The following is a 26,928-nucleotide window of genomic DNA, read 5'->3' on the forward strand; positions in this document are numbered from 1 at the left end:
GGATCAAGTACTTGACACATATTAGTTCATTTAATCCTCCCAAGAAACTTTGAGGTCATTTTAAGAATTATCCCTGTTGTACAGATGAGGCAAGTTGAAGCTAAAAAAAAGTTAATCACTTGTTCCAAAATCACACATCTAGAAAGTGGTGGAGGCAACATTCAAACTCGGGCAGCCCAGCTCTGAAACTCACATTCCTGGTCCTGCTCTGTGCTGCCCCTTCTCTAGCCACAAATCCAATTAACTGACAGAACTGGCTCTCAACAAGAATTAGGAAATTTACACCCATGGAGAGTCTCAAATACCGCTTTTTTTCAAAAGGCTGATTTGCCTCTGGACGCAAAGGAGGGACCAGGTGACCACAGCTAGCTCCCTCCATGCCACATACCCTCTCCTGTTGTCTTACATGCTCATTGGCAGTCTCCCGAAAACAGAGGAACATGTTTTAATGTAAGTCCTGCTCCATATCTAACACAGTAGTTATTAATACATCAATGATTAGGTATAATTACATCACTGGTAATTGGGATAAACATTTATTTAATAGTTAAATATTTAAAAGTTCATAGTCTATAAGTAAAGGTGAACCAAACTATAACTGAGGACATAAAGACAAGAATAAGAGAAAAGTGCGACGACTCACCACCTTTCCCGCTGTGTGAGCTCCCGTCTATCAGCACTTTCCTTTAGCCCAAACCAGCTACCGGGATCTTTTGAACACTTTGGACAAGTCTTTATTTTTTTTAAGGTCATTCATACTCGGTTCCAATTAATATTCTAGGTGAGATACTTCCTTGGATTGAACCCAGTTTATATTTCATTTCATTACCCCACAGAGGGACAGGAAACTAAAGCCCATGGACACACCAGTGTTTTCAGAAGTAAAATCGAAGTTTCTAAATTCTATAGTTAAGTCACTAATGTTGCCACCAAATACTTGTTTAGCAACAAGATCAGCTACAGAATGTGCAGAACCCCGTGCAAAACAAAAATACAGAACCCCTCACATCAAAAAATTAAGAATTTCAAGACAGCAGCGCATTAAACAAAGCTCCAGGGTGCTTCGGAGCTTAGGGTTTTGTGGGACCGCACAGGTCACTCGCCTGCCCACCACGAAGCTGGCCCTACCGAAGCCCTGGGTTCTGTGGGACACCATCCTAGGCTCTGGAAGTACAGCAGTGGCCTTTTAATCCACATCCCCAATATCCTGAAAGGCCTGAATGCAGCATCAAAGATCCTGTTAGGCAATCAATAGTCAAATACAAACTACGTTTAAGAGCTCCAAGTTTGGATTCCAACTGCTTTGTAGAGCCTTAAGGTTAAGTGCTAGTCAAAAATGATGCAAATTCAAGCACATTGCTCTTTAGCTTCCCTATGTGTCCTCTTTTGTAAATCAGCAGGTCGACAAGCTTTTTTAGAAAATGACTCTCCTTAGATGAAAAAGGAAGGTTGCTAATTATCACAATAGTCAATGAAGCACCCAGGATACAATATTCCTAAATATGATGCTTCTTTTAATATTCTCAACCTAATAAATGTCTATTGTGCTCCTACTAAGTTTACATTTCACTGAAAAAAAGCAAATATTGTCTCATGTTTGCTGAATTCAAACCATGGAACACAAAAAGGATTCTGAAGTTATAGCCCAGGCACAAGATATATCATCTGAAATATAAGAGAGACTGTTAACATTTTCTGAATGTCTTCACTGGGCCCCAGTGTCCCGGGCATCCGCTCTGAGAGGAGCACTGCTCTAGGAAGTGGGGATTCAACAAAGACAAGACCAGTTCTGCCCGGCTCCTGCAGCTGATTGGATAAAACAGACCATAGACAACCAATTCCTTTAAAACACTTTCTAAAAAATATTTCAAATTATGATGGCAAGATATAGTGGAGAGCTGCATTCATTCTAGAATTTTCCTCCAAGAGGCACAGACTTCTTGGGTGAGAAGTAAAAGATTTTTTTCTACTGACCCTAATCAGAACTGTAGCTTTGGTCGCTACAAAGGCACAAAATTCTTCCGCACCATAAAACAATAGAATATATCCCCCAAAGTAGATAAATCCATAACTCAAGTATGAATCAAATTACATATGTTTGGGCCACATCTGTAAATGAGGTGTTGGGTCTGGGATAATATTATAAAAATTCAAATTCTATGTATAATCCATCAGAACTCCTCACATAGCGGTTTTCATAAAATAGCATGCTAATCTCCTGGTTGTTATAAGATTTAATTAATGTGTCTAAAGATCCTACTTAGCACCTCCAACAAGATGCTGCATAAAAACTGAGGATTACTGTTAATACAGATCTGGAGTAATTGATCCTTATATTAATACTGCTAAATAAATACTTTCATAACACCAGTGCTATAAATGCCCAAGCTGGGTTTAAAAGTGGTTAAATCTTATTACAGAGCAAATAAGCATAATGCAGGGGACCCAATATCATGGAGCCACAAAAGATGAAACTAACATGCACTTTTAGAGTTTTCCTTGTTGTAGCAAATACACATTAGGTATAATCCTACTGTAGGAGGAGAAAAGGAAAGAGAATCATAGAAAAAAAACTCATCTTGCATTAGCATAGTGCTTCCCACTTTTACAAAACATTTTCATTCGCACCACCCCATTTGCCTCTTGAATCCATTTAACTGCTGAGATTGTACTATAATGGAGCCTGCTCTCTTTGGCACAGTACCAAGGAGCCACAACTTCCCCTCTGTTCTTGACTTCTAACGTTATTTCCTTTAGCGGGCCACTGAGAATATCTGCACAAATATTTTCGTGCATTTCATAACCAAGTAAGAGTGCTACCATAACACCCTGAGTGAGGCTCAGATGGTGAAAAGAGAGAATCTTTGTGTTATAGCCTGTCAAAGGAAACAGCGATCTAAAACAATATACGATGTTCAAAGCCATGGCTCTTTTTCTAAATGTACTCAAATCATCTTCAAGTTCCTTGTTGCCTAAATCAGCTGAAAGTGTCCCAAGGGAAATCACATTGTGCTATATACACAACTGAAGGATCCTGCGGGGACTTATTTTAAAGGAAAATATTTAGGCAACAATTATAAAAGCATGGGTCAGTGATTAGTTTGATGACTCAGTTTAACCTAAACATGTAAACAGTGTTTGGTCCAATTTAGAATAATTTCTAGGTTTACTATGAACAAGTAAATATTTTCATCTATGAAATCCTCTCAGCAGACCTCCCAGTGAACTTTGGCATTCTGGCTGTGTGGCCCAAAGAACAATCTACCATTACGAAGCCTGTTCAAGAGTCAGCCAGAGGCCTTATGGCAATGATGACTGCCCAGCTGATACTATTCTTCTTTATCATTGTCCCAGGTATGGAAAACACAGGAGATCCATGTTTCTGAATTACAGGTTACTAGTACTAAACATTGGTTCTAAAATGTAACCTGAAAGATCACCAATGCAAATTGAAATACCTTTTTATCTAAAAGGCTAGATTTACTTGCTTGGCTTTAACTGCTTAAGCCTACTGATGGCCAAAAAAATAAAAATGTCAAAAAACAGTAAAAATCCATCTGTAATTTGAGGATAGTACCTCCAGGGTCACAGTACTGTTTTGAAATTGGCAGGACCACCAGCATTCTTAAAACTAGATTCATTACCTAAATCATAATGATTAAAATCATAAATACTGAGATAATTTTCTTGTAATGGTTCTGTCTCAAAGTGCATAAAGGCACCCTGTTTGTGCTTTGCACTAAACATGTATATCTTTGTTTCCACAACAAAGTAAAAGGTGACAGTTAGAAGGAGGGTTAAACAAGAGGTTTCCTGTCAGGGCTTTGTGAAAAGAAAGATTGTACATTCTATCCAGGTGACTAAAGAGTCTACTCAGGCCCTCTGCAGTCAGCATTATTCAGCATTATTCGCCCTGATTTCTGGAGCCCGCCAATGCTTTTGGCCCACCTGACCTGAGCGGGTGTTCTCTCTATTATGCAAGTGACGTGGTCTCCCCAAGGCCAGTGATCGCCCGACACTCCCGTCTGTTCAGCACAGTGGCGTACCCTGGCGAGCTCGGTAAAGTGAGCCATCGCAAGTACGTGCATCCTCCTCCGTGTCCCTGCTCCCGGCGCCCGGGAGCCAGCGTCCCGGAGGGCCAGCCCGGCGCTGCGGCCGCGAAACTAGGTCTCGGCCCGCGTTGCGTCGGCCTCGGGGAGAAGCGAGCCCCACTTTCTCCGGGCAGGAAGGGGGGAGGCCGAGAGCATTTCCTATTGTGCAACTGAAAGGAGCGGAGACGTCATTGCATTCGCATTCCCTCGGGTCTCGGCAGACCGGGAAGGAGGGGGGAGGGCAAAGTTCAAGCCCTTCCCGGGCAGACCGCGCGCCGAGGGCTAGGGCAAGGCGGTCGGGGCTCCCGTCTCCCGGAACGACTCCCCACGCCCGCGGCCGGCACGGCGCGGCACCGAGACCCGACGGAGACAACCAGAACAGCCCCGGCTGAACCGCGGCGGGGGCTGGGGGTGGGGGTGGGGGCGCTTTTCCTCCCAGAAGAAACCAAGCCCACAACTACTGCGGGCTGGCCGGCGTGTCTGTTTATTTCCCAGGGTGAAGGCATGGGCGTGTGTCTCCAGGTGTTTAGGGGAAGCATTCTCCTTGCCTAAGTTTCTTAGCTTAATTTTTCAGTAGATGACTTTTTTCCCCACCAGGATTATTTTTAAATCACCAAGAGTGAAAATCCTTTCAGCATTATTCTTGCAATTTGTCTCCTCGATTTCTGTCTCCTATTGTGGATTCCTCTGAACTGTCAAAGAGGAAAAAAAACGTTTCTGCACTGCATCGCTCCAGTGAGGTCAAAGAAGGCAAGAGGACATTTCTAAAGCATATTTTATATGTTTTCACTATTAAAATGCCTATTATACAACATATAAAATCCTTTTTATTTATTAAATCCTTAATCTCAAATGGCTAATATTAAAAAATCAGAGTCTCTTAAAAATCTTTCGATCTCATACTTAACTCATTTTAATAGCACACAAAACTTTTGGCTAGAATGTTTTTAAAATGGAAATTACCCACTCACATAAAAATAATGGTGTGATTTAAAGTTGCCTTTATCCTATATTCCCAGCTTTCCATTTAGTTTCAAACCATAAACCAGATTATAACCATATGCTATTCCAGAGAAGCAGTGATTTAGGGTTCACAAGGGTTAACACTAAGACCATAAGGTATTGTATAACCATTTTTAAGTTAAAAACCGAAAGACATGTGTCAATGGCACTGCCAATTACAAAACAAGTTAGAGATTCTGTTTTTCTCGTGGTGACTCAATGTTACAGATGTTGCATTGTGCCAACATCTCTAGCATTTGAACTAACCAATGTTTCACATCAGTACATGGAATTAAAATATTTAGGGTTTCACCAGTGTAACCCATGGACTTTGGGTGGTAATGATAGGTCAGTGTAGGTTCATCAGCTAACAAATGTGTCACTTCAGTACAAGATTTTGATATTGGGGTAAGTTGGAGGGGAAGCATGGGAAGTATCTGTTTCACTCAATTTTGCTGTAAACCTAAAACTTCTCTGGAAAATAAAGTATATTTTAAAAATATATATCTAGGGTGTTATAAGTATCATGATACTTACACTATACACTGCATTGTAACCTACAGGTTCACAAGTAAATGAATCTTAAGAATTGACAAAGAAATCATTATCTGGATAGCTTTTGTGAATTTCAGCTTGATAAAGAAATTACATTTTTAAAAAAGTTTACTGAAAAGAATTTTTTTTAATATACATCAAAAACAGTACAATTTAATACATGTTAGTTGTCCTGTTCAGTCATTTACTACCTAAGGGCAACATGAAAGGTGACCTTGGCTTCCACTTAAAGTGACCCAAAACCCTTGAGTACTTTTTCTGTTGTCTTATTTTCGAAATATCTGAATAAAACAATTGAGTGTTTTATCACATAATAATATCTTAAGCCTGCAGAGTTTATTATTGTTAACCACTTGTTTTATATATATTCCTATCCCCATTTTATCAAGAAATGGGCTCAGAGAACACAGGATTAGCATAAATGTATGGATCTCAGAAGGGCTCCTTTCCATACTGTTCAGAAGAAATGCCAAAGCCTTCCCCTTTCCATATTCCAAAACTCCAAACTGAAACCAGGCCTTCTGTACTTCCTAGGCCGCTCTAGGTTGGCTTGGTAGCCACTTCCTCTGCCTGTGAGTGCTGGGAGGGGCCTACAAAATAATCACATCCAACTGCTTTATCTACCTAGCTGAAAAACAGCGATTTTTAAACAACTTCCTTGAGCTTCCCAAATTGTTATCAAAGAATTCTGGATTGTAAAAGTGATCCCTGTGTGTCCAATCCTGGGAAACACAGCAGACCACTATCTGCCTCCTGGGTGATCTCACACTAACTTTTTTCACAGTGTCTTTTTTCTCCCCGTTATCAATTATTAATTTATCCATTAAATCTTTGCAGTGATCCTTGTGTTTTCCTTTAGAACGTAATTTCTCCTATTCCTTTACATCATCTGTCAATGGTATATAATTAACACTCTGTAAGCTGCAAGTGACTGCCCAAATACTAACTCACTGAAGAGTTTATTCAAAATTCACACTCTCTGGTTTACACGTAATTGCTGGTGATGGCATTTGGAATGGACAAAACAAGGATGACTAAGTATTATCTTATTTCTTAATCATAATTTCAGACTAAATGAAATCAATATTACCATAAATTCAGTATAAACTGGAATATAAAGACCAGGATGATAGCAATGAAATAAATCAACTTGTGAATGAATACATCATTGAAAATATAAACCATAAAAATAAAATGTGAAATCTTCAAGTTCCTGGTGTTATTTTCAAATGCATCTCTTTTGTATCATGAAAGAGAACAAATAAACTGTGAGAATAAAAGGATGTTTTGCAGGATAACATATTTTTACACTTTATCGTTAGAAATTGCCAGAAAAAAATTTTTAATGCTCAGATTTTATGCTTTCAAGTACATTATGAGAGTACACAATTCCAACCCAGTGACATATACTTATTTCATTTAATGGAAAGGATTGAGACTTGATGTTTCTCAAGGTAATTCTCTTAAAACTCATCATTGAATTCAGGACTGGTTTCAGTTAGGTGTGTAGTTACAACACGAGAACCGTGGATTGCTGCAGTGATTCTTTGGGTCTCCACGCTTCTGAGATCCCGGTTCTCCACCACAGAAACCTCCACGTGTCTGTCTCACATGCTGCACACACAGTCTCTGCTGTAACTTGACTGTGAGAGGTGGACTGGCCTCACAAGCTGACATCTCTAAAAATGTTCAGAATGGCACGGTAAGTTCTTACTCTTCTCTCCTAAGAGCCAATACTGAGTATTCTTCTTCTCAAATGAGCACTCCCCAATCATCTGTTGCTTTTCCAGAAAACTGGCTCCCAAGAAGCACACCGGCAAAACCATGAGGACACCCTTCTTTCTCAGGGCCACAGTCTATTCCACGCCACAGTGTAAGACCGTAGTGCTCCTCTTGGGCCAGTTCTCCGCCAAACCAGAGCCCAGCTCAAGAGTCAATATATGCAGCACAGTCCAGTGAAGGGTACAGCTCACTGAGTGAACAGGAACGAAGACAGAGTGCATTACACAGACACGTATGCACACACATGAAAGAAGAAAACTTCCATAAGAAACCTTACATGGTTTACCATCTTTGGTTCCAATAAGATCCTTTTTCTACTTCAGTACTTTCAAGCCCCATGATTCTATTTTTCTTACAAACTGCCCCCATAATGACAACTTTCTCTTTATTAAATGGCCTTTAGCACAAATTACTAGTGTTCTGATCCCTTTGAGCTTGGGTAACTCTACAAAGTAGAGCATCTGACACTAAGACAGTCCCAGGCCTACAGGTGGCTCAAATGCTGTCCATTCCCTCCTCTAGATGATAACAAGGGGACGCACCATTACCTCATGCCTTTCAGCCTCTAGGTAAAAGCCAATACATTCTTCAAATGGGAATGTGTGTATGTAGTACTCAGGGGTTTCAGAATACACTTCCTCTTTCAGTCTCCATCTATATTTAATACTTCAGGATAGAGCCTCAATAAAGCCTGAATAATAGTAAATGCTCAGATGGCCTATAATCAACTGTTACTGAAACATCAGTGTCCCCACAGGCATTAAAATGTACTTAAAAATTAATGAACTGTGTAAGTTATTTTATTATAATAAAGTATTTTTGTATTCTCTCCTAGCCCCTCACAAAGTCCTGCGTACGTCTCCAGAGACTAAAAGAGTGACTAAATCTAAAATGTCACTTGACACAGTGGTTAAAAGTTCCAAAATCAAAGTATCCACTGAGGAAATGATAACTTTTCTTTTGGTAACATATAATCATTAACTTTTAGTTATTGTATAATGTATTGCTTCTGCATATAGGTCCACTTGTTCTACAAAATATGCGTCCACCTAGGTATCCACCATCTTTACTCTTTATTATGTGGATTAATAAGCAACCTGCATGTAGATTCAAAGAAGAGAGTTTTCTCATAGATACTAAAGATAGTTGATCTAAAGTAAAAATATTTTTCAAGGTTATCATTAAGATACAATAAAACTCATCACATACTACCAGGTACTCCATAGGTGATATTCTTCCAAGTAACACACCCCACATGGAAGTATTTCCCAAAATTCTGTATCTCCATCATTAATCAACAGAAAACATAAATTGAAGAAAAGGTTAATCCATGTTGTATTAAAATGGCCACCGCCTGAGCTAACCTTGATGTCAGTGTGGCATGTCATTTACATGGTCAAGGAGTTGTATACAGAAAAGGTACTAATAACCAGCACAGGTATGAGTATAAAGTATGTCCATCAGCTTGGCTGGCGTAGCTCAGTGGATTGAGCGCGGGCCGCAAACCAAAGCATCGCAGATTCGATTCCCAGTCAGGGCACGTGCCTGGGTTGCAGGCCATGGCCCCCAGCAACAGAACATTGATGTTTCTCTCTCTCTCTCTATCTCCCTCCCTTCCCTCTCTAAAAATAAATAAATAAAATCTTTTTTAAAAAGTATGTCCACCGGCAATACAGGCACTTTACCTCTATCATTAGTCAGTGTCCTTGAAATTGCTGGGCTTCTGGGACAAAGAAAGTAATAATAATATCTCATTCAAAAGCACTAGGTCTTACATGCAAAACATACATCCTTCATACTCTTTATAACTACACTATAATTTCTGCATAGAAGTTTTCACATATCTTTCATCCATTTTATTTAACAATTTTTGAAAAGTTATGGAAATGCCAAAATCAGGGACCAAATTTTTGATGTGTTACAGTACATGTGTCCCCCGTTATATATTGTTTTAGGTACAAAGTCCTTAAGCTGGAATACAAGTCCTTAGACAACATACCCCAGACGTTCTAAGTTTTTTTTTTAACAGCATTCACTTGATATGCCCTCAAATCAGATGCTGCTCTGAAAACACTCCTGACAATTGGCCACGTTGGTACCTATCAAAATCAAGGCCTATCTGTAGCAGCCCCCTCTGGTATGAAATCTTTTCAGACCTCATCGGCCAGGGGTGATTTCATATGTTGGATGCCTCATATATGCCTTTCATAGGGTATTTAAATTGCTGCTTTTAATTACAGCTCCCCCTTGCATAGTTCTTTAATATAGTAAATTAGGAAAGTTTTGATATTGGAAATAGTGAAGCACTCTTCTTTGTATCTTACATTCTGTTTCTATCGCTATTGTATTTTGTATTCCCATATAGCTTACACGTGCCAGAACCTCAATAACTACATTTGTTAAAATAGATTTGTATTATATTATTATAAATTCCAACTCTGTTCCAGCTGTAAAAGTCTCGGCAAGCACGTCTACGCCTTTCAATAAAATGTTTCTAAACCAGTTGGCAAGAGGCTATGTTCTGAAGAGTAACTGGAGATAAGCAATTTATTTTTTTTAGGACTCCTAACAAACATAGCCTGGAGTAAATTTCAGATGTGAACAGCCTGATGCCTGAAGAAAATAATAAGATGAAAATGAAAACGACATAATAAAAGGTATTGTTGGAGGAACTATGAATAGTTAGCCTGGAGAAAAGAATATGTAAGGGGAACACAATCGTTACTTTTAAATAATTGTAAGACTGTCATGCAAGGCAATGAACCCGCTCATTCTAGATAACCGCAGGGTTCTCTATCTGCTGATAAACCTAAGGAAAGGAGAGGTATATATTTGAGTCGGGACTGAATGCCGGCACTCCTTGGTGATCTGTCTTGAGTGATTTCTCCGCGCTCATCTGGGGATTAAATGATGCCTCCAATGCTTTTCTGAAATTCCATGAAAGACATCACACCGAAAGGGTCCTGCCACCATTTGACAAATCAAATACGGCAGATTCTACACCTAGCAAGTTAATCAGCATAATTTAAATTAGACCATTTAAGAGATGCCCTAAATAAGTCGTCACCGTAGGACCACAAATTGTATCAGAGTGACAGGAAAAAGCAGAACTCCTCAATGCTAAATTGATACTAAAGATGCAGCCCACTCCAACCAAGATCTGACCCTTCTGGTAAAAAGCACTTGGAAAGGTTCCAGGGACTAAGGAAGCAGGCTACCTGCATATTCCAAAGGACCCTCAGGATCCCATCTCTATACCCTTCTCTTCTCTCTACCTCATCTGTAAGAAATATTTACACACCGGAGATAAGAATAATAATGTGATGTACACAACTGTGTGTGGTAGAAATTTTCTTACGAAATTTAAACCAGAACCAATGGGCTTCAAGGCGATCACAAATGTTGAGTATACCATTAGACACTGCTTGCTCCTACCGCTGTCGGAAGGCTTAACAGAGCAGGCAGCAAAGCCAGGGCAAATCCGTTCCTCATTTCAGAATGCCTTCTAAGTGATTCTCATTGCCCCCATCCTAGAAGAACTATAAGAATACAGGAGAAGAAAGACTAATTATCAGGGCATTTTTCTCACCATATAAATTCTTGGAGTTATCAGCTAACATTTAAAATTTTCCAGATCTTCTAGCATTATCCATCATAACTATTTTCAGGCATCATTACGTTTAACATTAGCAAACTCCTACCAAACGTGGCCAACAATCAACTGATGACTGAACAGGTTTGGACTTTGTCCATTAGAAAACCTAATCTCCCCATTTAGCATCCAATTATTTTCTATATTCTCTACTGTCAGGTGATTTATTTTAAAAAGGTCATTTTGAATATTCTCAGGCACTTGGCCCTTTTTAAAAGCTACGTTTGATTGAATCTTCACCAACATGACTGAGGCCACTGAACAAGTACACAAATGACAAATTCAAAAACAAATGACTTTGGATTCCTGTTCTTTTGCTTGAATATAGGTATAGCTATCTCGAAATTCTGCTGCACATGTGCATTAGTGACTACACAAAACGTAAACGCACCAGAGGCTATCACAAGGAGCTGTGAAGCTGCTGGCCATCATCTTTCTGAAGACAATTACGTGCGCCTGTAATGAGTTGCATCAATAGCAGTCAATTATCTCAAGAACACTCTACTCACCCTTGTCACAAATGTATTGCTGTGTATCAGATTTTGTTTCAACAACTGAATCATTCTCAAACTTAGTGTTGCTTCACCCCCTAAAAATAGCCACTCCAATTTTCTTGCATGTTACCCCGCTCTCTTCCCAGGAGCTAGGGCAGTGCTCTAAACAATGCTTCATTTTTACAGATGAAGACACAACGAAACATAACAGAGGTATAGCCACTTCCCCTGAATCATTTTGAAAATCAATAACAAGGCAAGCAACATACTACCAGGATCAAGGTTTACCATCAGCAACTCGGGTGTCCTCTGCAACCCTGGTGCAGGCCCTACTGAGCACAGCCTCACAAGGACAGGAAAGATATTAGAAATCCTCATTTTCTCCCAGAAGTCTGTATTTCTCCCAGCATAAGCTCTGACACATGGCAAACACACTGAATGACAAAAAAAAATGCTCTGAATGTTCAGAACCCTGGATTTTTCCCTTGCTTACAGAAACAGAAGTTATTCAAAATGTAAGCACCAGGAGAAGAAAAATGCAGTTTGATCATTGTCCCATGGATAATTCAGAGCTGAACTTCCCCTTGGCCTGTCCATGAAGTGTTGGGCCAGCCAGCAGCACTGTCCCACGGGGCACTGCCGAGCTGCCGAGACAGATCTCCTCACCAGCTTCCAGTGCGAGGACAAGAGTCACTCCTCAAGCTTTCACTCCCTCAGCATTCTTTGCTCTACAGACAAGGACACATAATGGGAGAAAGGAACACACTCGCTCTCTCTGATGAATTTACCCGAGCAGGCCCACCAGGAAACACCTCTTCCTCAAACCCGGCAGGGACCGACCGCCTTCACCCAGCTCTCCTTTTCAGAGGACCCTGAACAAAATAAGGCCAAAGAGGACGGTCCTCCACGAAACAAAAACAGCTCAACTGTAAACCTCCCTGTCCCACTGAAGGAAGAAGGTAGCTCGAGGTGGCCCCATCTGTTTACATGCTGGCACATCGGACGGGAAGTGCAGAGTCCAGGGAGGCCTTGGCCGTGACTCTAAGAAATGGCTGTGACTGCTGGGTGGGTAGGTGAGGCAGCGGTTTCCCAGACGACTTCTTAAGAAGCTGAAGAAACACATCTGAGCGAGCAGGTGAGTGGACTGTGGCTATAGGAGTGAAGGCTAGCCTGGACTTCATCCCTCCTTTGGTTCTGATTGACTGCCCCACGCCGTCTTCCACTGGGTCAGACTCTTCTTACCATTTGCACTGAAGCGAGTTGTGAATTATGACTTCAAACATTCACCAAATATCTACTGCATGCCCACTGTACAGCACGCACTGTGTTGCCCGCATGGTTTGTGACAGTATAAGCCATCACAACCCAACATAAATTTTGTAACAAAAATCCTCTGTAAAAAAATTCATTTAAATAAGATTAAAAATATGCATCCCAATATACGTTGTGGCAATCGTTTCACTTCAACTCCTTACAAATGCCTTTCACAATAGGATGTGTCTCTGTAAAGCATTTTCTCTTCTCCCCTACAAAACAGCAACAAGGGCCTGATGCTACAGGTTCTAAAAAGCTGTAATCCTGAACCACAAAGAGAAATATAAAAAAATAATGCTATAATATTGAGTTATGTAAAAACAGTTCCTCTTCAAAACTATCTTACTATGAAAAATATAGATCTAGATACAATAATGGGGTATTTGCACTGGGGATTCACAAAGTCTCACGGCGCTTCTAGAGACCCAACGTAAAAACACTGGAACGTAGTGCAAGGACTGAATTTGGGCTAAAAAGTTTCTAAATTAGTCCAAAAAATGTGAAGTCCATGAGGGCAGGGTTTTATGTATTTGTTTGTTTTTACCATTTTGTTCACTGATACATCTCCAGTGTCTAGAATAGCACCTTTGCTAGGACAGGTGCTGAATAAATCCTTGTCTGGTTAATAAATGTTTGTTTAAAAGTCAGCAGTTCCAAGAACACTCCAGTTGTGCCTCCTAAGCACACCCAAGGCCCCGAAAGGAACACTGGTTCCCCTGCTCTTGAGATTGACATAGTTCAACTTGGGTAATTCAGGCCCCAAAGGCTATTTTTAGACCAAAAACTCCAGAAAGATGATCCACAGAGAACCAGAGAATCAGTTCATTTCACTACCACGGCACCGACTGAACTCAGTAAGATATACCCCAAACTTTAACTGATATTTCCATTTGTTAACTGTTGAAAAATGTGCATTCTGATATCATTTCTTAAACCAATTTCAATCAAGAGATTAATAGACCATTGGAAAATGTATATAACAATTTGAATTCTTTTGTGTTTTTCTTTTGGTCTAATCCCTTCTTAATGATAAGCACAGCTACCAGGTGTTACACGTTTACAATGAGTAAACGTGTACAATGTTACACACATTCACACATCACTGAGATGCGTACATTCTCATAAAAATGTCGCAGTGATCCTTCAACAGCTATTACCACCCTCACTTTGTAAACCCCAGGGATTATGTAACTTTCCTAAATTGCCCCAGTTGATGGTGGAGCTGGAATCCATCCTGTTCTGTCAGACTTCAAATCTAGGCTCTTAGGTCCTAGGTTACCTGTATATATCACCATGAGATGTGTGCCAGCTACTAGGGGAAAACACTGTGCAATGTGATAAAAAAAAACAGTTGACAATATAATTTTTGAAATAATCTCGATGTTTAACAATTGCCTAGGCTGCATGGAATGATGAAGAGACCAAACGGTTTTGAAGCCAACTAGCCCTGAGTTCAAATTCTGCTTCACTGCTGACTGACTATCAGAGCGTCCCTGCAAAGACCATTTCACCTTTCTGAATCTCATCTCCTAAGTATACACATGAAACTAAAACACCAAATATCACTGCGGTCGTTACTGAGAGTGGCTGGTATGAAGCCTGGCACAAACCCCCTGCTCCTCAAGCCTAAATTCCCTCCCCTCTAACGGATTTCCTAAATTGGCACTGTGCTGATTTTTTAAAGTGTTTAGTTCATCCTTGTAATACCATAATTACAGAATATAATGACACTGCATTCTCTAGAACTACAAAGTAGAATTCACAAACAGATAGAATATGAGCTGGAAGAGGCTTTAGAAGCCATCTGTTCCGATCCGTTCCCTTACCAAATGAAGTCCAGAGCATTTAAACGACTTGTTTCCAAATTGTTACAGAAAGTTCAGTGCAAAGACACAACCAGACTATATATATGTGCCTCCACTCCTCTCCAACTCTACCCCCAGTTTTTGCCTCGCATTACACAGGCATGGTAATGCATGTAATTTTCAGACAATTAAGCAGTATAAAATAACCTCAGTTTAATTGCATCCAATTAACAGGCCAAATTAGTGTTTCATATGTACACTATTAAATGAGTTGTCTGGCTTCCAAAAGAAATAAAACACTGTTTCAAATGAATCTAGCACTTTAGTGAACAAAGCTACTTACAATTTAAATTACCTGTCCTATAATCTTCTTTATATGGAGTTAGACCTAATCTCCATTTTAAAAGGAATATTGTACTTTCTGCACTATCAGGATGAGAATTTAGGCTGTATTTCAAGTATCAAAATTTTCTTCCTCATGGAACACGTATCATTTTCTGTGTGTGTGTGTGTGTGTGTGTGCGCGCGCATGTGTGCATGCCTCCCCACATGTGCACGTCTACAGATCACTAATTAAATACAAACGAGGGTGTGTCTACATTTCCCTACTGCCTCGTTTCAAAAGTCCCACCTTTTTGTTGGGCTTCTGAAATCAAGCGAGTCTGCCACAATGCAAATAGTTAAGAGCTTCGCTGATCTCCTGCTTTCTTTTTCAGAGAAAACGAAACCATCAAAGAAATCTTTATCCAAAAAAAAACAAAAAACAAAAGAACAATGCCTTTCAGTACACTGCACTATGCTAACTGTCCAGTATTGTCATGATTTAGGTAGAACTGGGCATCAGCTAAAAAGTGGTATTTTAATGAACCATGAAATGAATCATGTATACTTTCCTTAAAATATTTATACCTAAAAATGTAAATACCTTATAATCTTAAGTATAACCATTTTTCTAAGCCAGCGTTTGATAGCCAATTTACTATAAATATTTGTGAATATTGTCTAGAGTAAGAAGTTTTATAGTGGGTTGAACTAGTAATTCATTGTAGTTCAAATCAATGAAATCAATAATGCTGGCCAATTAACCGGAGTCCCAAGTAAGTATTTTTTAAAAGTGAAAATATGTATTCTTAAAAAAGTTATATGCAAAATAACAACAGCTGACCGACCACTAAACCCCTCCAACTGAAGTCAGCACATCGAATCCTAACAGATTTCCAGCAGGCCAGGAAGCACTGATGTGGAAGTAACGTGATGAGATACAAGTTACACATACATCAGTCTCCTCAAACTTCTAAACCCTGCCCCACAAACCCCTCCTCCAATGATTGGTCTCTAGCATAGCCAATAATAGGGTCATCACACATCCTGATTTGCAAAGGAGAATCCCTCCTCCCCCAACCATTTATGCCAGGTTAGATGATCTTTCACGTGGTCACCCTGCCCACATGGTCCGGCCTCACCTCGCATCACCTCCCTTCTTACCTGTGCTCCAGCCTCACCGGCTGTCTATCAACCCCTCAGAACACTGCACACCCCCCAGCCTGCCGGCATTTGCATTGTTCCCCCTCTGTATGATACTCTCCCCATCTTTGCTCCCACCTTTTTCTATTTGACCCTTATTTTTCAGTCTTATCTCAAACATCAGCTCCTCAGAGAGGTCTCTTGTTCAGTTCCAAGACAGGCATGCTGTACCCCTTGTTATACGCTCCTTTACCTTTCTTCCACAGGACATATAACCAATGCGGCATTACATATATTGGTCCATGATATTATTAGTATCTGTCAACCCCACTAGATTACACGTTCCTTTTCTGGTCTAGATTATGAGTATACCCTTGGTGTCTAGCACAAAGCCCAACCCATAACAAACACTTGTTGAATAAATGAATGAAAAAATGTATTCATTGATGATGACTGAGGCCCCTGTCCCAGTGCCCTAAAGAACGGAAGATCATATGTGAGTAAAAGTCAAAGCTGCTGGCTGGCCCCCGAGTACTTCCTGACTCAGAAGGGGACTCAGAAAGGGCAGGCCGACCTCTACCTGCTTTCTACCCAGGTTCAACTTCAGGCACACAAACATCACTTCCATCTCTTCCCTCCAAAGCACGTTCTTCAAATGTGCCTGAATAAGCCCAGACTTCAAATTTAACCTGATAGGAAATCCACAGTTATGAATCCCACAGTTATGAAATCTACAGTTGTAGAATAGATCACATCATAGTTAATAACTCAAATGGTTCATGACACAAATTATCAGGAAGTTCCGATTCTATTCCAAATGCAGTCTTGAAGATAGGGTAAGCCCTATGTCTATCTTTCTGTTAGTACCCATAGTCCACCTCAGATGCCAAAGACTGCACACACCAAGTAAGCCATGTCATGATCCTCTTGTACATAAAGACTTGGGAGTTGCGACACAATAATAGATTAAGTGCTAAAACATTTTTTCCAAGTTACTTAGGGCCATCTCATGGCTACGAAAACTGATTTATAACCTCCTTTTTGTTAGCATTGCCATAACAGCACATAGTAAGCAATGCTTTTGATTGTAATCAACTATCAGGAACAGAAAATTATATCATTTCTACAACTTCCTTTAAATACACACAATCTTATTTTCATCAAGTTTGCCCATTTTCTCTCAATCTTCTGTGTTCATCCATAGCTTCAAGCACTGGGGAGCCTCACAGAAACAATCACTGACGTTTTACTCAAGATTAATAAAGGCTCTGCCTAGGTAGTTACAGCAAACCCACACATGCTGGGTGGTTTGAAGTTCCTTGAAACCTGAAGTCCACTGAGTTGAGTTAGCAAACTTCCTCTGCTCCTTTTTAAACATCACTGAAAAAGTTGCAACACTTACATACCAGGTTCAGCCAAACTATGGATTCACAAAGAATTCGCATGGAAATCCATTAACTGGAAACACATCACTGAAATTGTGAACCATTTCTCCACCTACAGGTCTACTGCGTGGACCAACAGAGTTCTGCTGGTGCTGACTGTGAATCAAACCATGAAAACGGTGTTTACTTTTAACAGACTTAGGTGCAGAGCAGCCTGTTTGATCCAAAACCATCCATCCAGTGGGTCTTAGCCACTTTTTCCTTATTATAAGAGTTACCACATCCGGTAATAAATTATCATATATCCTATGGGTTATACTTTTACTTATGCCAAATAACATGTTCAATAAACTACTTTTTGCTTTAAAACTACTTTTCCTATGCTAAAGCCTTCTAGTTAACTTCAGCTAGTAACAAATAACTCAAAAAATCTAAAACCAACACAGAGTACTCGTTATTTGTTAATTCGCTATTAAAATGAGCCCTACTTTTTTTTTAAAACCAAATAGGCAACTTCTTAAATAGAGGTTTTTCATTTTAAATTGAAAAAGCATAAAAGAGTCAACCTGGCTTTCTGAATCATGACAAAGTGCCAAAGGTTCAAGCAGACACATGCACCCTTGTTCCACAAGGAACACCTGCATGCATGTTGTCTCTGTTTTGTTTTCATAGTGACAAGAACATTTGTAAACACATCTCAGGTAAAAGGAACCAGAGCCATCAAAAGACTCTGCTGGCTAATCTTTCAATGTAGCTAAACAGCATGATTTCATTATGTTATAATATGCACGTGGTAAACCCCTTTCACAATCCATGTTTAATGGAAATACAGAAATGTTTTATCTGTTTTCACGGTATTTTTCCAAAGGCCTCTATGTAGATGTAACCATTTAAAAATCAGTTAAATTTGAATCAGTTAACCATTTAAAAATCAGTTAAAATTTTAATTTTAATTTCAGTCATTAATATACTTACACTCCTAAAATTACCCCCAAATCAAATTCCACATCAATTTAATCATAAATAGCCATATATGAATATCAGCAATCTCTAATAAAACCAACCACATAAAATACAATCACTGTAACAGGAATACATATATATGTGTATGTGTGTGTCTGTGTGTATATATACATGTCAATAAGCAAATTCCGTTTTATACCTCACCTATGTTGAAAGCGGGAAACTCAGACAATTTTAAAAAGATTCACCATAGCAAGGTAACATATTTGTGTACACAGGAATGCACTGAAGGTTTCGAACCTAGTGGTCAGAAGGGATTATGACACTCGAAGCCCTCGCCATCATTAAGGGGAGGTTGGTAAATCCCTTTCACCTCAAAACACAAATGCACAGCTCCCCTCGTGACCCTGAGTATACCACAGTAATTTTGTCTTAACAATGGAAATGATACCCATTTCACTCATGGGGAGGGCATTTCTGTCTTAATCAACTATCTGGCCTATATCCTAAAAATCAAACCCAAACCCAATCTATGCATTACACAACTTACTTGATTAAAATTTTGCTTTGGCAATCTTATAAGGTGAAAAAACACAAGATATTTGTAAATCCTAATATATATGTAATATGTATAAAATATATATTATATAATATAAGTAAATGTTTAAAATAACTTGCTGCACTCAAGGCCAAACATCACCAAAGGCTACAATATCACTGGAGGAAATGATGCAAATAAAGTTAAATGGCCTTTTTGTAGGAAGACAGATCATTGCAAATTTAATTAAAATGTATCTTATTAATATTTCAAGTAATTTCTGGGCTTGATTACACCACTACCAAAAAAAAAAAAAAACTGTACTAAAAAGAAAAATCAATAGCCTTTGACCAGAGCTCCGAGTATACTAGGGGAAAAGAAAGAGTTCTCTTGTGAATTACCAACGTCTAGCCTTTGGGGGTAAGGGAGAATACCGATATTCATTTGGAGGTAAACTGAGTTATTTTTAAAATAGCAAAAAAAACGGGGGGAGGAAATCAGTTCAGATTTTCCATTGTAAGTGAAAGTACCGGAAACAAGCCTTTTTATGTTCATTTCAGGCCTAAGTAACTGTACAGAGAACAAGGCTTTCGCAATGTCAGTTGCACACACTGCTTCCTGTGTGAATTCTAAGCCATTACAGGTGTCCTAAGGCCTCCGGTGAAACCTATTATCAGAGGATTCCTCTGGTCCCCTCCCCGCAAAGCTACCCCTACAGCCCCGTACCCCGCATATATTACTGCCCATCTCCTCCAAGTGTCTTTATTAAGGACCCTATTTTTTCTCTACACTCTCCAGGTTCAAGTACCCTGGTTCAAGTTGCCCTCGGCGTGGCATGTAAAAGCTTTCTCATTAGAGAGGAGTAGTTCCTGCAGTCCTTTTTAGTTAGATGCTTTCAAGCCAGACAGGAGAGAAGCCACTTGAAGAAAACCTTCTTGCCTCTACAGCTTTTCCCCACTGGGACCACGTCCCCCCAAGAAGAACACCAGCGCACGCTTCCTGACCTTCTATATCCTCATCCGATTTGGGCTTGGAGGGTTGGGGTCGCAATTTCTCTGCTGCACTGGATGTGTTATGTAAGAGGGACAGAACGCGGGAGGCACATGCGTATAAAGCGCATCGATCTGTGATAACAGCTGAGGTGGCAGCGCTGAACTGGAGTCTCCCCCCCAATACGACAGACACCACACACACACACACACACACACACACACACACACACACACCACCCCTTCCCACCCACCCACCCACCTCCACAGCAATGTTTTCCTGTCTCACCCCTTCCAGCACCAGACGCACAGAATGGAAAGGCGGGGGGAGGGGTGAAAGGAGGTGAGAGGACCAGCAGCACATCTGCTAAGATAGCAGCCGGCAGAGCCGCCGCGGCAGAGAGCCCCTCGTTAACCCCCTTCCTGTGGGTGCACGACGTCATGGAACATTCCCGGAACGGGCCAACGTTCCACCCACTTCAGGGAACAGACATAAAGGCGCAGACCCAGCTCCCCACAGTGCACAGCCCAAACACATGTCCCTTCCCGGTCCCCAGGCAGACGCACAGACGAACATGCATGCAAACCGCCCCCACCGGTCTCCACGCGCCCCCGGCCAGCCTGCGCCGCCGGGAGCCGCTCTGTGGCCGGTGCACCCGCAAGGCGAGGGCGCCTCCGCCTGAACCTTCCATCGAGACAGTCCCCTCCTTCCTCGCTTCCTTCCTTCTCTCCTTCCTTCCTTCCTCGGCAGGAGAAAGGAGTCACTGAAATGCCAACTGCCAGTGCCTCCGCTGCGCTCTCTCGGCCGCAGGCCGGCGGCCCGGCCCTCGCGCCGCCCGCCCGCCCCCTACCCGCGCGGCGCGGCCGCGGCCCCCTCCCCCGCTACCTGGAGACTGGCGGCCGGCGGCCGCGGCAGCCGCAGCTGTAGCCCGGCGGTGCGCGCCGGTGCACGTCCCTCATTAGTAACCAGGCACATTCCAGCCTCCAGCTCTCCCGCGCGGCCCCCTCCCCCCAGGACATTACGCAAATCAGCCTCCCCTCTTCTGCATAGATTCTCGGCCAGGGTATTCCCCGCATTTCCCAACGCGCCGGACCCCCCTCGCGAGGTCTCCCCCCCATCCCCGCCCCCTCCGACCCTCACCCTTGGGAAACCGGGAAGCAGCCGGGGACGCGCGCCGGGAGGGGCGATGGAGTCCGGAGGAGGCTATTTCGGTATAAAGTGAAACAAGCTCCCCAACGCTACGGGAGGCAGGAAAAACACGGCGCCGAGGCCACTTACCGAGCCGAGGAACCTACATTTCTGCCGCTCTGTTTCCCAAATGCTCAGTCCGCCCTCCACGCGCCCCCGGGGTGTATGCAGCACCCCAAAGTCGAGACGTGTAGGACTGATGTCAACGAGCCATGAGACCCTTTAAGTTGCTCCAGGGTCCTGGGAGCCTCAACCTCCAAGACGCAACTTGGCCAAGACTTGTGCCACAGTGAACGGAGATGTTTTGGTGGAGACCCTCCTCCAGTAGAGAGACAGCGCTCCGCGGCGCCCCGCTCGCCTGCTCTCCACCCCCTCACCTCCAGCCCGCCTCCCGCCCGCCGCCCGCCTCCGGGCCGCAAGCCCCTCGGGCGGCTGTCAGATCTCGGCCGCCGCCGGGTGACAGGGGCGGGAAGAGGGCGCGACGCGGCGGCCCGAGACCGAGCGGGCGAGGGGGATCCTCGCAGCAGCAGCGGCAGCCGCTCACCTGGAAAGTCACCGCTGAGGAGGAGGAGGAGGAGGAGGAGGACGCAGAGGAGGAAGAGGGAGAGAAGGTGGGGGAGGAAACCCCCCTGGTGCCCTTGTTCTCGCTGCCGCGGCGGCCGCTCCTCGCCCAGGCTGAGCGTGTCTGGTGGGGGGTGTCTGGTAGCATTTCCTTAAGGACACAGGGAGGGCGGGCGCGGAGGGAGGGAAGAGATCCTGACCGCCTGCCCGGGCTCCTCTTCCCTTTATTTATTTTTCTGACACTGTACGGAGACGGGCCGGGGCAGGGGCCGCGGGGCTCGGGAGGGAGCCGAGAGGCCCGGGCCGCAGCAGTCCGCTTGTGGGAGCCGCGGCGGCCGCCTCCCCTCCCGGTCTGTGGACGCACCGGGTTATTCCTGGCAGCGCCTCCCCGAACAGAAGTTACTAGGAGGAGTGCGCGGCGAGGGCGGGCGGGGGGAGAGGCGGAGGGAGGGAGGGAGGAAGAGGGAGAGACTCAGCCAGCGACGTCATCGGATCCCCCAGCGCGTCCCAGGGAGGGAGGCTGAACCAGAAAAACCAGTCTGGAGCCGGCAAAGGAGAGAGGGATGTGCTGCTGTGCTCGGGGCGACAGGGGGGGGTGGGGGGGGAGGCGGCCCCGAGGACCGGGCCGGGCCTCGCCGCCGCCGCCGGGAGCGGGAAGATCGCGGCCGCGCTCCCGCTTGCCGGGATCCGGGAACTCCCTGGAGAGCGGGTTTCTACTTGTTCTGCAAAAAAACACTTGGGCGTCTCTAGGAGCCTGAGAATTTCCTTTAGGGCTGTGGAAACCTCCTCCTCCCCCCACCACCTATCTTCCTCACTTCCCTTATAATCATTCCCGGGCTTGATAACAAACGGAATTATATAATAATTAGTATTGTCATTATGATTTTCTCCGTGCACCTCTGATCCATTGCGTCTCCCTCGTCCCCGCCTCTACTCACGGTTATGTTATCAGTCAAGATAAACAAAATCTTACTGTAGGTAGCTCCTGGCAGCGTTTCTGGAGCTTTGCAAAGTGTTTTGACTAGCACTTTCCGTGCCCCTGTGGAAGCACGAACTTTTCTCGCGCTCGAAATGCTCCATTTGCCTTCCCTGGGGTCACTCACCAGGGCGCCCTGGGCGCACCCAGTCGGGCACTGCCGACCGCCCTCTCCAGAATATTCAAACCGATTTGGGCAGCGGCGCACAGAGCTACCGCCGGTTTCCTGGTGGGCCGTGCTGGGACCCGGGGGCGAGCCGCCTCCTGCAGTCTGCGCGCTCCTGTCTCCTCGGAAGGGACGCGGGTGAAATCACACCCAACGCGAGGAGAACGGGGCCGGAGGGCGGGGGAAGCCCAGGCGAGTGGGGGCCGGAGCTCTGGGCTTCCTCCCCAGCGACACCCGGGGGACACCGGGACTCCCTCGAGCCGTTACCCTGCTTGTGTGGACTCGTGTGAACCCTCGGGGATGGTTCCCAGAAGGCCGCGGCGGCCGGAGAACAGCGAGTGGCAGCCAGGCGGGGCTGGCGCGGGGAGCACCACCTCCGGGTGGTCTTCCCGCGGGGCAAGTACCGGGCGCCACCCTTCTCGGGAGTCGGAGCAGCCCGGCGGAGGCCAGCGAAACCCGGTGCCCCGGGCGCCGCGGGCCCCAGCGGCCCTACCCACCGCAGGCCGCGCCGCCGCCCTGCCAGGGGCGGAGTAAACAAGAGACGCAAGATTTGACCTGGCGCGACCCGGATTTCTGGCCGGGGTTCCCCCTGAGCAGGTGACTCCGTGGGAGGGGTGGAAATTAGCCTCTGGAATTCCGGGCCAAAGACATTAACTGTGGTTCTGCTTTTAAGGCAGGTATTTCACCAACTGAGGAATGCTTCGCGTCTCAAGTTTCAGGTTTCGCGGAAAAGGACCACATGCCGAGTATATCAAATATTCCCTTCCCTTTTCAATAAAAACGAACTCGTCAAAAGGGAGGCAGCCCCTTAAATGACAGTGAGAATCGCGCTGCTAGTTTCCTTTTTGTTTTGGTTTGTATTTCGTTTCGACCTGTGATCGGTGCATTTCTGCGCTCCCTATCCAAAGCCGACATTGCCGTCAAGGACGACTGCAGGTAAAGCGATGGGTACACGTTTTATGGATATTTTTTCCAAAGCGGAAAAATGTGAATAATGCGGAGTACGTTTCACTGTGTCCTTTTAGGTTGATCTCATTTAAATTCAGGGCCTACTTCTGCTTAACTGGCTCCTTTCATTGTATAAGTTCTTTATTATTCCGCCCTTCTTAACTTGATGCATTTAATAAAAGTTCCCCCAATCATCATCTTAAGTGTATGCCGTTGCATTCTTAAGCGTCCATTTAAAACGCAAAATGCGATTTTTGAATTTTTTTCACTCCCAAACCCACCTGCTACATACTCCCAAAGTCCATTTTATTTAATTGCTTAATAGAGAAGATTAAGCAGTTTCTTTAAGAATTCAATTTCCCTTCAGCACACACAGCAGCTGCCCAAGCTCCCACAAAGTAAGCAAAGGAAGTAGCAGGCAGCTTTGCTTCACTAGCACAAATGAATGTTGACATCTTAAATGCCTCTTTAAAAGACTAGATTGAATGTTGAAATGTGAATATTAGAATACTCAGGTACTTGAGCTACTAAAATGATTTTTTTAAAAAATCCAGTATACAGCTTTTTTGATGACCTGATCCTACCACCAAAGAGGACCCCCCTACAGACACTCTTTACTCAAAGTTGTATTCCCCTTACCTTGTTCCAAAATCATCAGGCTCGAAATAATATAACCTGAAGCGAGTTGATGCAGAAATAAAAATATTTGTGAGTATGCGTGAACTTGGTGACATCCCTCTACTGGGAAGAATTACTCTCTTTCAAGTAAATGCCTCCCCGCCTCCAGTCCCTAATGCTGCAGCATGTCTGTCCACTTGCTTACCTTCTAAGCATAACAGAGTCATAAAAGAACTCCTCTTCCCAGATATCCTCAGAAGACAAAACCAGCCTTGGTGAACTGTGCCCTGGGCCCAAGGAGGCTCTAAGGAAAGTTGGGCTGCGTGGGCAGAGCTGACCTCGCCTGGGCACCCAGAGGGTGCATCAACAACAATGAAGCAACTTCCTTTTTATTACTCATCTTTCCTATCAGTTCTCACTTCAAAGGAAGGAAAAATCTAGTAACCTTGGGAAAATAATTAATTTCCACATGGCAGTATAGCATTTTCTCAGTCGGAAATCACTTCAAAACTGAAAGCACCTTCATTCAAAAAAATATTTATCAAGTGCCTGCTGTGTGCTAAAGATACTTAGGATACATCAGTGAACAAATCCCCGATTTCCTGGAGCTTGCATACTAGTGGGGGGGGGGGGCGGGCCGGGAGTGGAGTAGAAACGGGATAGAAAACAAGTAAGAAATGAACCGTATGGCATTTGGAAAGTAAAAAGAGTTATGGGGAGGGGGACATGAAACAGGGTAAGAATGCCTGCGATGTGGAGTGTTGTGTTGCTGTATTAAATACAGAGGTCAGAATAGGACTTGTTGAGAAGTCACATTTCTGCCAAGGCCTGAAGGAAAGCACTGGTTCATGTACAAGGACAAGATTAAGGCTGCCTGAGTTATCTGGGAAGAAGGTCTTCTTTCCACTGGCGTTCCTCAACTAGGAGAAAAGATAATTTGGGACTCCTGCCACCACCCTGCAGAATGGCTGTCTGAAACAAAAATGAAACGGAGATAAGAAAATCCAGGAGAGATAGAAAGACTGAGCCAGGGTAACTTCATCTGAGCCTCAGGATCTTGCTGAGTTGAAATTTAGTCCTTTCAGTTGAGTCAATGAAGTCCCTTTAATCCTTCAGCTAGTTTAAATTGAGGAGGATTTAAATTGAGAGCACTGGAGATCATCTGGAGTGAAGGGCTTTGCAGGTAGAAGGAACAGCTAAGGTAAAGCTCTAAGGCCAGAGCAGGCCTGGCCTGTTTATAGACCTCAAGGGGAACAGTGTGGCTGGAAAGAGAATGCAACAGCCAGTGAAGGGAACAGCCTCCCAGGCCACCCGCTAAGGACTTTCCTCACTCAGGGAAAGGCTTGGTAAAGGACAGATTTACGGATTTTGCCACCCAGGTCCTCTGACTCTGAATCTTTGTGGGCCCAGCAATTTGCAGTTTTAACAGATACTGCGGTTGATTCTTAAGCATCCTAAAACTCAAAATCTACTGCCATCTAGCACGTAGGCTGACAGACCCCGCAGGACAACTGGGTACCTGGAAGCCTGTGTTCCCAATAGGTCTCATTCAGTTGCAAATTTCAATCCTCAATTTAAACTAGCTGAAGGATTAAAGGGACTTCATTGACTCAACTGAAAGGACTAAATTTCAACTCAGCAAGATCCTGAGGCTCAGATGAAGTTACCCTGGCTCAGTCTTTCTATCTCTCCTGGATTTTCTTATCTCCGTTTCATTTTTGTTTCAGACAGCCATTCTGCAGGGTGGTGGCAGGAGTCCCAAATTATCTTTTCTCCTAGTTGAGCAACGCCAGTGGAGAGAAGACCTTCTTCCCAGATAGCTCAGGCAGCCTTAATCTTGTCCTTGTACATAAGCCAATCACTGGACTAGGGGGATGGGATGGTCTGATTGGTCAGACCTAGGCCTGCAGGGTAGGCCTGGAGGAAAGGGCGGTTCCCAGCCAGAAAAAAGAGGAGCTGTGTCGGAGGGCGTGTCCAAAATAGCCCTTAAGTTTTTAGCCTTGGTTTCTCAATTAAATCTCTGTAATAAGTCCCTCCCTACAACTGTGCTAAATAAATGAACGGGCGTGCCCTGCCCACAAATAATATGTAGTACTAAAATACAGAACTATATATAAATATTAAAGGGCTTATCTGCTGCGGGATTCACCTGAATAAATGGAGCATAGCCTTGGGTCTTGGTAAAAAGGGGTGATTTAGAACTGCCCTTCTGATGGACCTCCCACTTGTTACTCATCCACAGTAGTTGGTATATAGAGAAAAATTAAGCAGAGTCATAATTTTCGTGGTGTGAAGAAGACTTAGGTCTCCAGAAATTAGTTGAGGAAAAGAATTTTGAAGGAAAATCTGCCTGTCTGTTAAATTGTTAATAGGATACAAGTCAAACACTCTAATGTAGACCAGGTTCTTTATTCCACTATAACCTTTTTTGATAGA

The 26,928-nt window shown here is 43.5% G+C and overlaps 2 protein-coding genes across 10 annotated transcripts in view; one reads left to right on the plus strand and one right to left on the minus strand.

Moving 5' to 3' along the window:
* The window catches only part of HIVEP2 (HIVEP zinc finger 2), a 182,118-nt gene extending 160,228 nt beyond the window's left edge, over positions 1-21,890 (minus strand). For 5 of the 9 annotated variants that reach the window (XM_045842654.1, XM_045842657.1, XM_045842656.1 and 2 more), the window contains exon 1: positions 21,314-21,589. The gene's annotated coding sequence lies outside the window, so the exon portion shown is untranslated. Of the gene's footprint in view, positions 1-20,630; positions 20,724-20,920; positions 21,026-21,313; positions 21,590-21,767 lie in introns of those variants that run through there. The other 4 variants (XM_045842658.1, XM_045842655.1, XM_045842651.1 and 1 more) reach the window with 4 other exon arrangements.
* On the plus strand, positions 21,523-24,055 carry LOC123821869 (translation initiation factor IF-2-like). The gene is made up of 3 exons (XM_045843573.1): positions 21,523-21,774; positions 22,810-23,523; positions 23,600-24,055. The coding sequence occupies exons 1-2, from the start codon at positions 21,523-21,525 to the stop codon at positions 23,458-23,460; spliced, it is 903 nt and encodes a 300-aa protein (XP_045699529.1). The 3' UTR covers positions 23,461-23,523; positions 23,600-24,055.
* The last annotated feature ends 2,873 nt before the right edge of the window (positions 24,056-26,928 follow it).

This window comes from Phyllostomus hastatus, unplaced genomic scaffold, assembly GCF_019186645.2.
Source record: "Phyllostomus hastatus isolate PE091 unplaced genomic scaffold, TTU_PhHast_1.1 phas_contig_40, whole genome shotgun sequence".
Taxonomy (NCBI): Eukaryota; Metazoa; Chordata; class Mammalia; order Chiroptera; family Phyllostomidae; genus Phyllostomus; species Phyllostomus hastatus.